General features: G+C 42.5%; 2 protein-coding genes across 3 annotated transcripts; one reads left to right on the top strand and one right to left on the bottom strand.

The window, feature by feature from the left end:
• Positions 1 to 199: 199 nt before the first annotated feature.
• Positions 200 to 4,136, bottom strand: mok (MOK protein kinase; the record flags this gene model as incomplete). Its single annotated transcript, XM_084481896.1, has 12 exons — positions 200 to 277; positions 431 to 628; positions 773 to 932; positions 1,151 to 1,324; positions 1,455 to 1,556; positions 1,908 to 2,086; positions 2,174 to 2,222; positions 2,313 to 2,391; positions 2,613 to 2,683; positions 2,791 to 2,880; positions 3,201 to 3,315; positions 3,950 to 4,136. The coding sequence occupies 12 exons, from the start codon at positions 4,134 to 4,136 to the stop codon at positions 200 to 202; spliced, it is 1,482 nt and encodes a 493-aa protein (XP_084338022.1).
• A 390-nt stretch (positions 4,137 to 4,526) lies between these two features.
• nemf (nuclear export mediator factor) lies at positions 4,527 to 15,023 on the top strand. Of its 2 annotated transcripts, XM_084481749.1 has the most exons (32): positions 4,527 to 4,703; positions 4,811 to 4,879; positions 5,025 to 5,127; positions 5,261 to 5,386; positions 5,509 to 5,657; positions 5,993 to 6,060; positions 6,213 to 6,302; positions 6,507 to 6,577; positions 6,672 to 6,742; positions 6,842 to 6,917; positions 7,132 to 7,272; positions 7,578 to 7,786; positions 8,203 to 8,385; positions 8,469 to 8,532; positions 8,659 to 8,747; positions 8,843 to 8,946; positions 9,041 to 9,103; positions 9,554 to 9,666; positions 10,095 to 10,152; positions 10,262 to 10,320; positions 11,130 to 11,250; positions 11,559 to 11,790; positions 11,991 to 12,033; positions 12,392 to 12,441; positions 12,695 to 12,854; positions 13,040 to 13,117; positions 13,342 to 13,518; positions 13,917 to 13,952; positions 14,141 to 14,247; positions 14,330 to 14,373; positions 14,465 to 14,544; positions 14,774 to 15,023. In XM_084481749.1, exons 1-32 carry the CDS (start codon positions 4,645 to 4,647, stop codon positions 14,849 to 14,851), a joined length of 3,171 nt encoding a protein of 1,056 aa, XP_084337875.1. In that variant the 5' UTR covers positions 4,527 to 4,644; the 3' UTR covers positions 14,852 to 15,023. The 2 variants fall into 2 exon arrangements, with proteins under 2 accessions (XP_084337875.1, XP_084337876.1); XM_084481750.1 differs by lacking the exons at positions 4,527 to 4,703; positions 4,811 to 4,879; positions 5,025 to 5,127; positions 5,261 to 5,386 and having other exon boundaries at positions 5,525 to 5,657; positions 5,938 to 6,060; positions 14,774 to 15,021.
• Position 15,024: the final 1 nt, after the last annotated feature.

Genomic DNA, 15,024 nt, shown 5'->3' with positions numbered 1-15,024 from the left:
GTGGATATTGATTTTTTTCTTGTAATTATTCCTCGAAAGGCCATACATTCAGCTTGTATCTTTCTTTTTTTTAACATTTGTTTCTGATGCTGTTCAAAACATCACTGACCAACAATTACTTGCATCTCACACAAAGAGGTAAAAAAAAAAAGCGCTTTATTTTGTATTTCTGAGCCTGTTGGGGTTGGTAGTCTTTCCCTCAGTAACCTCCACGTTTTCTGTCAAGAGGTGGCATGTAGTAGGTCTTAAACCCGGCACGATGTGACTCATCCCTGGGCTGGAAGGAGGGGGAAACACAGCTTGCACAATCAAACCCTCTTCATTAAGCCACTTGACAGCTATCTTTCATCCATGCTCCACTCACTATGTTCCTTTCACACTTGAATGCAGACATTCACCATGTAGGACTAGTTCGTCAAATGCGTCTTACCTTGGCCAACCGCGAGTGGCACTTCTTGGTTGAGATTGCAGGCAGTGAGTTCCGGTGGACCCCAGTGTGAGGAGGCACCGTGGAGGCTTGGTAGGTGACCTGGGGTCCCGGGACCACCATGTTGAGCTTGGGTAACTCTGCTGCATAGTGGGGGATGTTGCGTCTCATCAGGGGCTCTGATCCATGTTTTATGCTATGCTGCAGACACAGAAAAGATCATGTTTATTTTGACATGTTCACTGTAAAGCTTAATTCCAAGTAGCATCTAAAAATTGTTGCAAGAGTTTGGTGACTTTATACAGAGCTTGGGGGAGGGGGGATAATGAGTAAAGATTGACTCACACTTATTAAAGAAGTCTGTCTTGAGTGTCTTCCCCGCACTTGTCTGCCGATTCGGGCTGGCCGCCAGATGTGCTCTGTGGAATGAGGCATCTTACCAGTGTCCCCTGCCTCGACTGCCTCAATAGTCCTCATCAGACTTTCACTTTTCTTCTCAGCCAGTCTGGGAAAACCAAGGTGAGGAGAAATGTGTTAATTGGAATAAAAAGATTTACATTTTTGTCTTTACATGATCATTTATTATTGATTTTTTTTTTCCTGAGGGTAAAGTTGAGATTGAGATTAAGTCAAGTTTTTTTTAATTAAGTCAAATTGACCCACTGCAAATGGTAGAATCAGCATTATTAAGGGTGAGCGATCAAGAGTCATGGGGAATTCCACCTGATCTCCCTGAAGTATGTGTGCTGCAAGGCCATCTGTGCAGAGATGCGCTCATCTGGGTCATAGGCCAACATCTGGTACAGCAAAGACAGGGCTGGTGCCGGACAGTTGGGGATCAGCCGGGAGATACCACTGCCCTTTTTAGGGGGGAAATCGAAACACATCGCCCGGGACCTACCACACAATGTGGGTACACCTTAGTTAGTATTGTCTTTTTATGGAACATGAATGTTTTATTGTCATTATTACTGATGTGTAATCAATTAAGATGAAGCAACATTTAGGGGATGAAAGGGGAGCTTACTGCTTGAATTTCTGCAGGACGCTGCCTTCTGGTGTCCCCAGCACATCGTGGATCTTGGCGATCTGGTCCAGTTCATTCGATCCAGGGAACAGTGGGTTCAAGCTGGAATATATATATTATAAATCATCTGTCATCGTCCGTTGCATGAAATTATCACAAAGGCTGGGTTTATGAATCGTTCTTAAGACATACAGGTTTTGATTAATTCCATGCAAAATATGCCAAACATCCTGCTGCTTTGATGATGACACAACCAAATAGGCCGGTGATGAATTATTCCATGAATAACTGAAGCGGAATGATTCCATACAAATTATACCAAAAATAACAGATTTCATTGGTTTGTTGAAGCATGTCAGATGCTAAGTTGATATGACACAAACAACTGACAGCTCCCAAAATACCATTTCTATTTCCCAACGTTTAAATGCAGTGATCCATGTAATTGGGTACCTGAAGATCTCAAAGAAAACGCAGCCAGTGCTCCAGACATCCATCTTCAGGCTGTAGTATCCATCTGTGAGCAGGCACTCGGGGGCCCGGTACCAGCGAGTGGAGATGTACTCTGTGTGCGGAGGTTTGGAGTACACGCTCCTGCAGGATCCAAAATCTCCCAGCTTAAGGGTGTCTTGCTAAAACAGTAGTGTGCAACGAATGAGGAGAGTCATTCCTACAGGGCAAGCTACTGGAAACGGTTTTATTAAACTTGTGCCACTTACTTTAATGAGAATATTTTCTGGCTTCACATCTCGGTGAAAGATGCCACACCTATAATATACAGGAAAAGGGGAAAGCTCTTATGTACAAATACATATTTAATATCAACTAGTGAGTTTACATTTAAACCTTCATACCCACCTGTGCATATGCTCAAGAGATTTACAAAGCTGGTACATGTATTGTTTGATCGTGTTCTCAGGCACTGGAGATTGTCTACCTATAAAAAGGTACAGGTTACACCTATAATACTTGTACTATTCAGTATAGAATATATTTTCAGATGAATTAACTGAATTATTTACAAATTAACCGTAACTATTGGTTACAAACAATGCCTGTTGCTTTGTAATTACCATCAATATGTATAATGTAGGCATTTATTGTAATGCATATTCTTGGACTAGATTGAATAATAGTTTTCTTTATATATAAACTCACCTTGTATGAATTCATACATGTTCATGTCCATCAGTTCACAAATCAACGACAGGGTGCCAGATTCTTTGTCACTAAAACATTGAAGAATGGAATGTGCATGTCATTGTCACAAATACAAAATTGTTGTATACTGACCCACCTGACATTGTATAAAGAGGGGTAAACGACAATGACTTACAATATCAGCTCATGCAGCTGAATGATATTGGTGTGAGGGCTGAGTCTCTTCATGGCCTGGACTTCCCGTAGGTTGTTCGCTTGCTCTAGACTAAATTAAAAACGTGCATCTTTAATTAGAAAGTAGTGCTGATACAACAGCTGCACATGACATTGCACTGTATACATATTTAATGGAATTCTTTATTAGTCTTTCAGTAATTAATATTACCAACTTCATCCCCACTCTTGGATAATTTACCACCAGAATTTGTTCTGAATTAAGAACATGGTAAAAAAAAAAAATACGACACTGCTCATCTTGATGTAAGGATGTAAGTCAGTCGTCGGCTGATGTATTAAGTTGCAGGTGTCACGGCTCGAAGCCACTCTACACTTCTTAATGATAATGAGTTATTATGGATTAAATACCTGGCAATTGTCTGCTTCATGGTTTTGCAAGCGTAGAATTTTCCATCTTTCACACTTTGAGTCTTCACCACCTCTGAAAATGTTCCTTCCCCAATCTTTTTAATTATTTTGTAGCCTGCAAAAATAAAATAAAAACGGGGTATATTTTTTTGTGCAGCATAGTCCATCGCTATTTTCTACACAAATGTGAACGGCTGGGGCTAGATGAGGAAACCTTGGCTGTGTCCAAAAGTTTGTTCGCACTCTCTGACCTGTCATCGTCAGTGACGCGCCTGGACACCGAGCGCATAGCTAGCTTAACCGCAGTTCACATTTCAGATGCTCCTTGTCGTCTACACGTAGATGATTCATCCTACGCGTTGTCCAACGACACATTACAATTATCACTTATTTGATAGCCGAGTAACATTAGCGACTCGTCGACCTGACAATAAACGCATAAACACACCCGGGCAGATAACCTAGCCCCGGCGCGAGCGAAGCCCTGTTAGCTGACCGTTGCCTTGGTAACCGAGCACGCCTCGCCCTCAACTCTGACCCGAGGTGCACTCAGAAGCGAGGGACTCCTGCACACCGCTGAAGAGTATACGCTGCAAACGCCAAACGAATCGTACAAATGCATGAACTAAATCACCAACAGATGATACCATAGTCTTAGCGGTATTGTATCCTGTAGGCCTCACATTTTTTGCACGCAGATACAGGATGAGATCTCATTCTATTCAACCAAATCATAACTCGCCAAATACCTTTTTTCCAAAGGGATATGCCGAACGCCAACGTTAGCTCGGATGCTTTTCGTTTAGTCGGTGGGTTCTTTTTCTGCATTTCGACGGGATGTCCTCTGTTGTCCCCTTCGATGTTAGGCGTTTTACATGCATTTCTAATGCATGCCCTGTTTTTCACCCCAATAAGCCAGTTTGAGTAGTGCATCATCGTATAATCTCCATTGGTATAACAAATGCCTACTGCAAGCCTAACATCTTTGAAGGGTCCCTAGTAGCAATGGACGATTTCAAATGTTATTCATTCCTTTTTACTGACATCAACAAATAAAAATAAAAACTATCGTGCCACTCTCTGCGCAGGTTCCGCGTGCAGGTGTCATGCACGTGCATGTGTGCAGGCATATGATGTGCTCCTCGTCATATATGTACACGAACGACTCATACACGATAGGGTTACGCGCATGGAAATAATTATGTGTTCATACAATCGTGCCAGAGTGATGGAGAATCGTGTTATAAGGCATAATCTAGTTTGTTGCATCAGGCTTTCCGTAGTATAGGAACTACTGCGCATGTGTAGTAGTCGCCTGTGCGTTGCTCTGGTGCAAGTCAGACATGAGCAGGGCTTGAAATGTTTACCTTATGCTTTGCTTGTAATATATAGATATCTTCTAAATAGTTCGTTGTCTTTAATCGCAACTAGACACAAAATCAAGATGAAAACGAGATTTAATACCGTGGACATTAGGGCAGTCATTGCTGAGATAAATGCCAAGTAAGTTACTTTATGCTAACACCTGGACTGTGCTATCCGTGACCATATGAACATATCTAAAAGTTGTGTAACAATTATTCATGTTAATATATTTACTTATTTTGCAGCTACCTTGGCATGAGAGTCAACAATGTCTATGACATCGACACTAAGACTTATCTCATCCGCCTGCAAAAGTAAGGTTTAGCCCATGTCCTATGTAAAGGTCCTTTTTGTGTTCTTGATATTAAATATGGCTTTACAATCTTGGAGGCCTAAGCGTCATATATGATAAATGTAATTAGACACGTTCATAACAATCCTCGTGTTTCTGTTTGTCAGGCCTGATACTAAAGCTATTCTCTTGGTCGAGTCCGGAGTTCGCATTCACTCTACAGACTTTGAATGGCCCAAAAATAACATGCCTTCTGGCTTTGCTATGAAGGTACGGTTCTTATATTTTTGTTGTCAAACAGAATGTCTCTGTTGTTATTTGATACATTATTTTGAGTTAAACCATGTCTCCTTATTTGATTGAAGTATTCAGTTTGTTGAGAATGTTTTTTTCTTTAATTAAGTGCCGGAAGCACCTCAAGTCAAGGCGCTTGACACAGGTGAAGCAGCTTGGAATTGACCGCATTGTTGACATCCAGTTTGGCTCAGAAGAGGCTGCTTACCACTTAATCCTGGAACTCTATGACAGGGTACGATTGCACAAAGATGTATAAATCGAATAGAAACGGCATGGGTTATACATGCAATGTTCTGATGTGCTTATTTCACTACCATTCATTGAAATATTACCTGGTTCAACAAAACCTTCCAGGGCAACATAATCTTGGCAGACCATGAATACACCATCCTGAATCTGCTGCGGTTCCGCACTGCTGAGGTGGAGGATGTGAAGATCGCTGTGAGAGAGCGGTATCCTGTGGAGAATGCTCGCCCCCCTGAGCCTCTGATCAGCATTGAGAGGTATCGAGGTGCTCTTGTGCCTGAAAGGACTAATTGAATCCATACATTTTCATGAGATTTTCCATCGCACTTTCCAACCCATTTTCCACAGTGATTGTGTTCGTCGCACATGGAATTTTTGGTTGTTGCTCAAATGTTTATTGTATGCTTCATTGATCTCAGACTCACTCGTTGCTTTGGACCAACATGTAAATTGCTAAATGTGTATATAGTATCCATGGTCTTCATTCCATAGCTTGCTGTCTGTCTGAAACGATGTATCAACCACTGGGCTGTTTAGGTAGGGTCTTGATGTGGATGTTGTGCCATGATGGAACAACCTTTTTGTCATATAGACTGAGTGAAGTCCTCTCCAAAGCAACGCATGGAGACCAAGTGAAAAGGGTCCTTAATCCCCACCTTCGTGAGTAGCCTTGAAAACACCTTGAAAACACCTTGATTACATACATTTATCACAATCTTAGAATATCTCTGTAGATTTCAGCATAAAATAAATAGCCAAATGAGTTGAACTCTACTATTTGTGATTATTATGTCAATTTTATCTGTCCTCAGCCTATGGAGCCACTCTTATAGAGCACTGTTTGATAGAGGTGGGTCTATCAGGGTCGGTGAAAGTGGACAGCCAAGCACACGCTGCACAAGGTATGAGCTGGTATTCCCAACAAGAAACATTTCAGTGAAGTAAAAATTTCAGTTAAGACAAATGCCATCTTTCTTCCTTGGTCAGGGCCTTTTTAGGTTTTCTGATATGTTTGGCAATTTGTGCGATTGGTGTGATTGTCCATCATTGCCGACACATAATATATAGGTCACCCCCAACCCACCCCCCCCTCTTTTTTTTAATAGCACCTAAGATCCTGGAAGCCCTGCAGATGGCTGAAACGTACATGGAGAAAACTGAAAGCTTTGAAGGAAAAGTAAGACAATCGACTCCTATTGCTCTGTATTTCTGTTTGAAAAGTGTATCCTGTTTCTAAATAACATAGTCTCCTTTTTGATTTAAAATTTAAGGGTTACATCATTCAAAAGAGTGAGAAGAAGCCAAGCTTAGTTGCAGACAAACCCTGCGAAGAACTGCTCACGTAAGCCCAGTTGACGTTGTGGTTTATATATGATCTTGAATTATTGAGTGTACCTGACCTTAGTAATCCACAAACGTGAGTAATATTTTCTTCTTGCAGGTATGAAGAGTTTCATCCATTCCTCTTTGCTCAGAATGCAAAGGGCCCACATTTGGAGTTTGACACATTTGACAAGGTATGTATACAATATTAGATGTTGTTGTCTTGTTTCTGTCTTTGAATGGAAAGTTATTTGTAAAACTAACTTGATATGGAGACTCAGTAAGGTAGTTACTGTATATACACATCAGTATACATAATGATGGTACATTGTAGTATTTATCGGTCAAATACAAAAATATTACAACCTGCTTTTGAGAATAAAGTCGCCTGATATTCTTCCCCAACAGGCGGTGGATGAGTTCTACTCTAAGATGGAGGGCCAGAGGATCGACATGAAGGCCCTGCACCAGGAGAAGCAGGCCATGAAGAAGCTGGACAACGTTAAGAAGGACCATGAACACAGGCTGGTGGCTCTGCACCAAGCCCAGGTCAGTAAATACATGTACTGCCCTGTTCACTGACTACGTACTGACTCCTAGAATGTCACTTTGACCATGTCACTCCTTGAGATCATAACGTTAAAGGAAGTTTATAAATACATAACTTTGTCAGACTGATATCAATGTTGATGACAATAATGACAAGCGGAGCATGCACCCTTGTGGTCAGTTTTTCCAACTTAACATTTAATTTTACCACATGTTTTTTGTTGTTTTTTGTAATGTCTGTCCGAACAAGAAACCTGTTATGCTTCCCACAAGGTCAAACTGTGTATCTATTCTGTGTATTGCAGGAGGTGGACAGGGTAAAGGGGGAGCTAGTGGAGATGAACCTGGCTGTGGTGGAGCGGGCTCTCCAGGTGGTCCGCAGCGCCCTGGCCAACCAGGTGGACTGGGCCGAGATCGGCCTCATCGTCAAGGAGGCGCAGGAGGCCGGAGACCCCGTGGCCTGTGCCATCAAGGAGCTGAAGCTGCAGACCAACCACATCACCATGCTGTTGAAGTAAGACCCTTACCCATACACATGTGCTTGCTTGGCTTGACTCGGTTCGACAGCACGGCTGGGATTTGCTACCCTCTTGAATGTGTTTATTTGACAGATGACGCGCTTGTATTCAGTAGATGGAGTAGAAAAACTTAGTTAAACTTAGGTAGTTATCAACTTATCATCATGGATTTTCAGGCTGTTATGTTTTTTTTCTTGGCGTCTTTCTCTGCCATCATTCATTGTATGTGTTGATTGCTTGGGCTGGTAGATCAAGGCTAGTGGGAAGAGACCACTTGCCACCACATTCCTAGCAACATAGATATGAGTTTTCATAATTTATACTTCAATTTCTTTGTGTATTTAGGTGAAACCGTATGATGTATCACTACTAGTTGTATAGCATACCCACCCCTCTCCTCATTCCCTGTAAGGAACCCCTATGTTGTGGAAGATGACCAAGATGCAGACGAGGAGGAGGAAGAGGTGGCAGAGAAGAAGGTCCAGAAGGGGAAGAAGAACAAGCGGGACAAAGGGCAGGTCAACAAGCTGCAGAAGGACAAGCCCATGCTGGTGGACGTGGATCTCAGCCTGTCGGCCTACGCCAACGCTAAGAAGTAGGTCTGGATGCAGACGTCAATATAGCAACCACATGGATCGAGGGACGGATGGAATGAATGTGTTTTTGTCACGTTTTCAGGTATTACGACCACAAAAGGACAGCGGCAAAGAAGGAGCAGAAAACGGTTGAGGCAGCAGAAAAGGTGAATTATGTGGAAATGGAAGGCAATGTTTTTACATTCATCTACACTTCAAATTCTTTAAAATGTTGTTGAACATTTGAGATTTGATGAATACCTTTTATAATTTTGTTATTTTTCTATTTTGAGGCTTTTAAATCAGCTGAAAAAAAGACCAAGAAGACCCTCAAAGAGGTCCAGACGGTGACCACTATTCAGAAAGCCAGGAAGGTCTACTGGTGAGTTCACCTTTATGACAAAATGCCTCATCAAGTTAGGCTTGGTGCTCTTATGTTTTATAATTAATCATTCTTCCTGCCTGTTCTTTTCTAAGGTTTGAGAAGTTCCTGTGGTTCATCAGCTCTGAGAACTACCTGGTGATCGCAGGAAGAGACCAGCAGCAGAATGAGATGATCGTCAAACGCTACCTGAGGGCTGGTATGAAAGGCCCCAGACTCTTATTGTACTTATTAATACAAATATCTCTACTGGATAAAGACAACGACAAAAATTGACCTTCTCCTGTTGCTAGGTGACATCTATGTTCATGCTGATCTCCATGGAGCAACGAGCTGTGTCATCAAAAATCCATCAGGTAGGCCCTTTCATAGCTCCCTTTCATAACATCGCTAACAATAGCAATGTTACTCTTCCTGATAGGGCTGAACGATTTGGGGAAATAATCTAATTGTGATTATTTCAACCAATATTGCGATTGCGATTTAGTTTGCGATTATTTTTTCCTTTTTTTATGTTCTGTATTATTCACTAAACAAGCAATAAATCTATCTGTAGTATGACCAACACAACATTGGAAGCAGTCAACATATAAACTGCTCTTTCTTTTAGGCCATGCCGATGTGTTGAGATTAATTGATACATGAATTGACATAACATCTTAATTTAACTATTGAATTTGTAATATTGAGTGTCCAATTTTAGTATTCCTTCCTAAAAAATAAAAACTTTCTTTAACTTTCTTTACTCTATTTGTTGTACGCATGTTTATTTTTTCCACCATGTGCCATTTTCCTTCCTTCTCCAGGGATCCCCATCCCCCCTCGTAGCCTGACGGAGGCTGGGACCATGGCCGTGTGTTACAGCGCTGCCTGGGACGCCAAGGTCATCACCAGCGCCTGGTGGGTCCACCACCACCAGGTGAGACCGCCTTGCTCACAATGGTCGTAGTGTTGATGTCATTTGTGGTTTGGTTAGGTCAGGCTGCTTTAAAGGACACTTATTTTACCACCAGGGTTCCAAATCTTCCTGCACTTTTGTTTCATCACAAGTGTGAGTGTCGACCTGTGATTGTTGCTACAGTCCATTTGGTTGGCTGGTAGACTGATCTATTGAGCAGTGGACACTCCCACTTGTTGAGTGTGATGGCTAATGACACTCACACCTGGTGGTGAAATAGAGGCCCCATTAAGTTTGTAGCTTGACTCTTTGTATTGCGAGGCATTTTAGTATATATTGATGGGTTCTAGATTTCAAGAATAGCTGCTCCCAATGCACATACAGTGTCAAACGGTGTCGGTATGGCACTGCTCATAATATCCTTTTTTTTATGATCTTCTGACGGGCAGGTCTCCAAAACTGCCCCCACCGGAGAGTATCTGACTACTGGAAGTTTTATGATCAGAGGTACAGTATATGTCAGGCAATCTCTTCTCTGTCTATACATCGATATACACTCTGTATCATTATATTAGAGTGAAGGGGAAAGTGAGGCTAAACATGGGTTAATCCACAGGGAAGAAGAACTACATGCCACCTTCATATTTAATGATGGGCTTCAGCTTCGTCTTCAAGGTAAATCCCTCCTGCAAGCACAAAGAATATTCTCTCTGTGTGTCTATTCTCTTTGTGTCTATTGTCTCTGTGTCTATTCTGTGTGTGTGTGTGTCTATTCTGTGTGTTTCTATTATATTTTTATATTCTCTATGTGTCTGTTCTCTTTCTATTATCTCAGTGTAGATTGTCTCTTTGTGGGTCTATTCTCTCAGTTGCTATTCTGTCTATTCTCTCAGTTGCTATTCTATGTCTATTCTCTCTGTGGGTCTATTCTCTGTGGGTCTATTCTCTCTCTGTGGGTCTATTCTCTGTGGGTCTATTATCTCTGTCTATTCTCTTTCTGTGGGTCTATTATCTCTGTCTATTCTCTCTCTGTGGGTCTATTCTCTGTGGGTCTATTATCTCTGTCTATTCTCTCTGTGGGTCTATTATCTCTGTCTATTCTCTCTCTGTGGGTCTATTCTCTGTGGGTCTATTCTCTCTCTGTGGGTCTATTCTCTGTGGGTCTATTATCTCTGTCTATTCTCTCTCTGTGGGTCTATTATCTCTGTCTATTCTCTTTCTGTGGGTCTATTATCTCTGTCTATTCTCTCTCTGTGGGTCTATTCTCTGTGGGTCTATTATCTCTGTCTATTCTCTCTGTGGGTCTATTATCTCTGTCTATTCTCTCTCTGTGGGTCTATTCTCTGTGGGTCTATTCTCTCTCTGTGGGTCTATTATCTCTGTCTATTCTCTCTCTGTGGGTCTATTATCTCTGTCTATTCTCTCTCTGTGGGTCTCTGTGGGTCTTCTCTCAGAAACCATGTGTTGGTGCTCCTCTTGTGTAGGTGGACGAGCAGAGCGTGTTCAGGCACCGAGGGGAGAGGAAGGTGAAGACCATCGAGGAGGACATGGAGGCGGTGACGTCCAGTGCGGCGGAACTACTGGAGGATGGGGAGGAGTTGATCGGTAAGGGCCGTAACCAGGGGCAACGCAGGGGTAAACAAAGCTCCCTGATTCTTGGCATAGCGATAGGGAGACCCTACCAAAAGGCCAATGAGTTAGACTGTTATTGACCCTCTGTTGTACATAATGTAACTTTACTTTTTTTTACTTTTTTAGCCTTTTATTTTATGTTATCCCTGCCTTAATTTTTCATTTTTGTATGCCACTGGGAAACTAATTTCCTTTGGGATCAATTGAGTGTTAATCTTTCATAGTACAGATTTCCCCCCTGAATTCATCATAGGTTGTCTCTGATCCTTGTCTCTTTCTAGGGGACGACAGCAGCAACGAAGGAGAGGGGGAGGAGGGAGGAGAAGGAGAGAAGATGGGAGAAGTAGCTCCCAAAGAGCTTCCGCTTATTCCTGAGGAGGAGAAGGAGGACGTCAAGGAGGAGGAAGAAGAAGAGGAGGAGGAGGGGGAGGGAGTAATGGAAGTCGAGGAGAAGGAAGACGACATCTGCTTTCCAGACACCAGCATATCTCTCTCCCACTTGCAGCCCAACAGGTGGGCGTCACTGGTGTAGCTTTGGTTTGTCTCAACGTGGGGAAATGTATGCATCATTGTACAAAGTACACCCAAACCAGGTGGCTAGCCTCTACCAGCTACTCAAGTAGAGGAGATTATACTGTACTTTATCAATGACAGATTTTTTTTTTTTTTTTTTTACATTTGAACCCTATTTGTTATGTTTTTGTCCCTGCCAGGCCTGCTGCTATTGCCAGCTTCCCAAAGGAAGAGACCATCCAGGTGATTAGTGACCTTTCTTTCAGTCATAAATCCCTAAACGTTCACTTATACCTAACATACTTTCAAATATTGCATTAGATGGCACCGCAACAGACTTGAGACTTGCATCTGCTTCCATCATTGAGTTTGATTAGTGGTAAATGGCTTGTGTGAATCTTTAGTCTCTTTGTGTACATATAAAGTGCTTTTATGAGACCTTTCAAATATTTTGAATTATGTTTTAATCAATGATGTACCATGAAAACCATATTTTATAAGTCAGTTGTCTCCCGCGACCCAATGATGTGCACATCAGGTGACATTGAGTGGGGTCCCAACCCCAAGGTTTGGAACCGCTCATCTAAATGTTTGTCTCCAGGTTGATGCGGATGCCATGGGGAGAAAGCACATGACCGCCAAGCAGAGAAGGTGAGCTATTGGAACAGAAAGAAGACACTGAACACGGCCAATTAACCGTGATTAACCACTTCCAGCTCCTACACTCAGGCTTTACTACAGAAATATTGTTGATGGTTAGGGCTGTTACTGATGTCACGGTAATGATTTTAGCCTTCATTGTTCTCAGGTTGTCATATCATATAAGGTGTGTCAGATTTGCCTATAGAGACTGTGGTGTATGAAACGGGTCATTACGTTAAAGTCTTTTTGTGTGTGCCATCAGGGAAGAGAAGAAGAAGAAGCAGAAGGATGGTAAGGCTGAGGGAGAGGATGAGGAGAAGAAGACCGACAGTTCGCCTGCTGTCCGGCCCACCAACCAGGAGAACAAGGCAGGAGGAGGAGCTACAGCATTCGCCCAGGAACCCCCCAAGAGGGGTCAAAAGGTCAGAGCGAAACATTAAGTTTAACAAGTTTAACAGCTTAACGTTAAGTTTAAACGTTGTCTCGTTTAACAACGAGTACTGTGTCTGTTTTAGTTTGTTTTTTTTAGCTGGATTTTTCAGATGACAATGGAATGATAATATTGAAAATAATTTGTTTACCCCTCCCCCTTGTCATGTCTTTTTAGAACAAGCTTAAGAAGATCAAAGAGAAGTACAGGGACCAGGATGAGGAGGACAAGGAGCTGAGGATGAAGCTGCTGGGGGTGAGAGCAACGGCCAAATGATTTGTGTCTTTACACATTGAGCTACACATTGTCATTTCAAGTTAATATAAAACGCTATTCATCGTTTTTATCTACGGTCAAAATATTTCTAAATTATCAACATGTTATAACAGCGGTTCCATGAGACGGCTGAAGCATGAAACAGTCCCAGGTTCAAGGTGATGGAGATATGTGATTACTTAACTACTGTTGGTCCTCACCAGTCCGCCGGCTCCACCAAGGAGGAGAAAGAGAAGGAGAAGGGAAAGAAAGGGAAGAAGGGAAAAGATGAGCCTGTCAGAAAGGGACCTCAGAAACCCCGTGTTGCGGCGCCTCCGGTGAGGATAGAAGTGTGTGCCGAGGGGGAGGACCTGGGAGAGCCCGCCGAACCAGAGGACAAGGTGAGAGACGACGCCCGGTCCTTGAATAATCCTTGACTCAATTAAAGATTACCTATTATACCACCAGGTGAGAGTGTGATTAGCCGCTACAAGCCGTTCTGAAAATCGGCCACATCACAAGTGAGCGTGTCCACCTAGATGTGTGCTGGATAGATCAGTCTACCAGCCTACCCAGTGGGCCGTAGCAAACGTTGCTCATCTATCCGTCATACTTCTAGGTGGACACGCCCACTTGTGATGTCCGAAGAGGCAGATTTTCAAATGGCTTGTAAGGGCTTATCACGCTCACACCTGGTGGTATAACAGGTGACCTTTAAAATGTGTTGAATGCTTTCGATGACAGAGAAGTTCTGCTTTCCACATGCAAATAAAAAATTAGTCTGGTGACACTCTTGCAGGACGATGAGGTGGACCAGGACAACCCTGGAGCAGAGGTGGGTTCCCCCTCAATTTCCTGTACTTAAGTCAAACCCACAGAAAGCATACTCATGGTCAATATCCTTGTACTCTGCACAAATGTGAAATGTTTATTTTAGTCGGGTAGATTGATCTTCATGTAAAGGTTTCCGGTGTCTTCTCTGACTCTGTGTTTGTGTGTGTACTCGTTTGGTGTGTGACCCAGGAAGCAGAGAATCTGCTCACCTCTCTGACGGGCCAGCCCCATGCAGAGGACGTGCTGCTGTTTGCTGTGCCCGTCTGTGCACCCTACACCGCCCTCTCCAACTACAAGTACGTCCAACTCTACCGGACGACACTATCACATGGGAAGATGTTCATTTATTTTATAATCCTTTGGGTTGTTTGTCTGCAGGCATAAGGTGAAATTGACGCCAGGCTCTCAAAAGAAGGGAAAAGGTAAGGGATCAGTTCTTTGTTGTTTCTGAATGATTTTTGGACTTTGAGTGCATTGTACAAATAACAACCGTGGGATGCGGTGGTCTTTCAGCTGCCCGTACCGCAGTCCTCAGCTTCATGAAAGCCAGGGAGGTCACAGTGAGAGAGAAGGACCTGTTCCGCAGCGTCAAGGTAGGTTTTTAAACCTATCTACTAGAATATTCTACACACTTGCTAAACCGATTTTACTTTAAGCCCTTTTCTTGAACAGGAATCGACAGATTGCAAGTCTTTACAGTAAATGAGTTTGCTTTTCGTCTTAGGCCTTGTATTTACACACCTTTTTAATTAATAGGAAACGTTTGTGGTCTCTAAGTAAGTGTTCATCTTCTTCATCTAACCGGGCTGCTGTGTGTTGCAGGATACGGACCTGTCAAGGAACATGCCTGGCAAAGTTAAAGTATCTGCACCAAACCTACTGGCTGCCAAGAGAAAATGAGAATCAAAAGGAGAAATTTGATCAGTTTTCAGAGCCTTACGTATTTTAATTGTAATTTATAGAGGGGATAGATAAACAAGACTAGTTGGTTTCTTTTAGACCCGTAAGGGTCAGCTTTCATTTTTTTTTTAATCTGAGATGGAATGTGTTCTTTTTTTCAAATAAAAACAAAC

The sequence above is a fragment of the Micromesistius poutassou genome, assembly GCF_964030765.1.
Source record: "Micromesistius poutassou genome assembly, chromosome: 17".
NCBI classification, from domain to species: Eukaryota; Metazoa; Chordata; class Actinopteri; order Gadiformes; family Gadidae; genus Micromesistius; species Micromesistius poutassou.
This window is presented reverse-complemented; position numbering and strand designations above follow the sequence as displayed.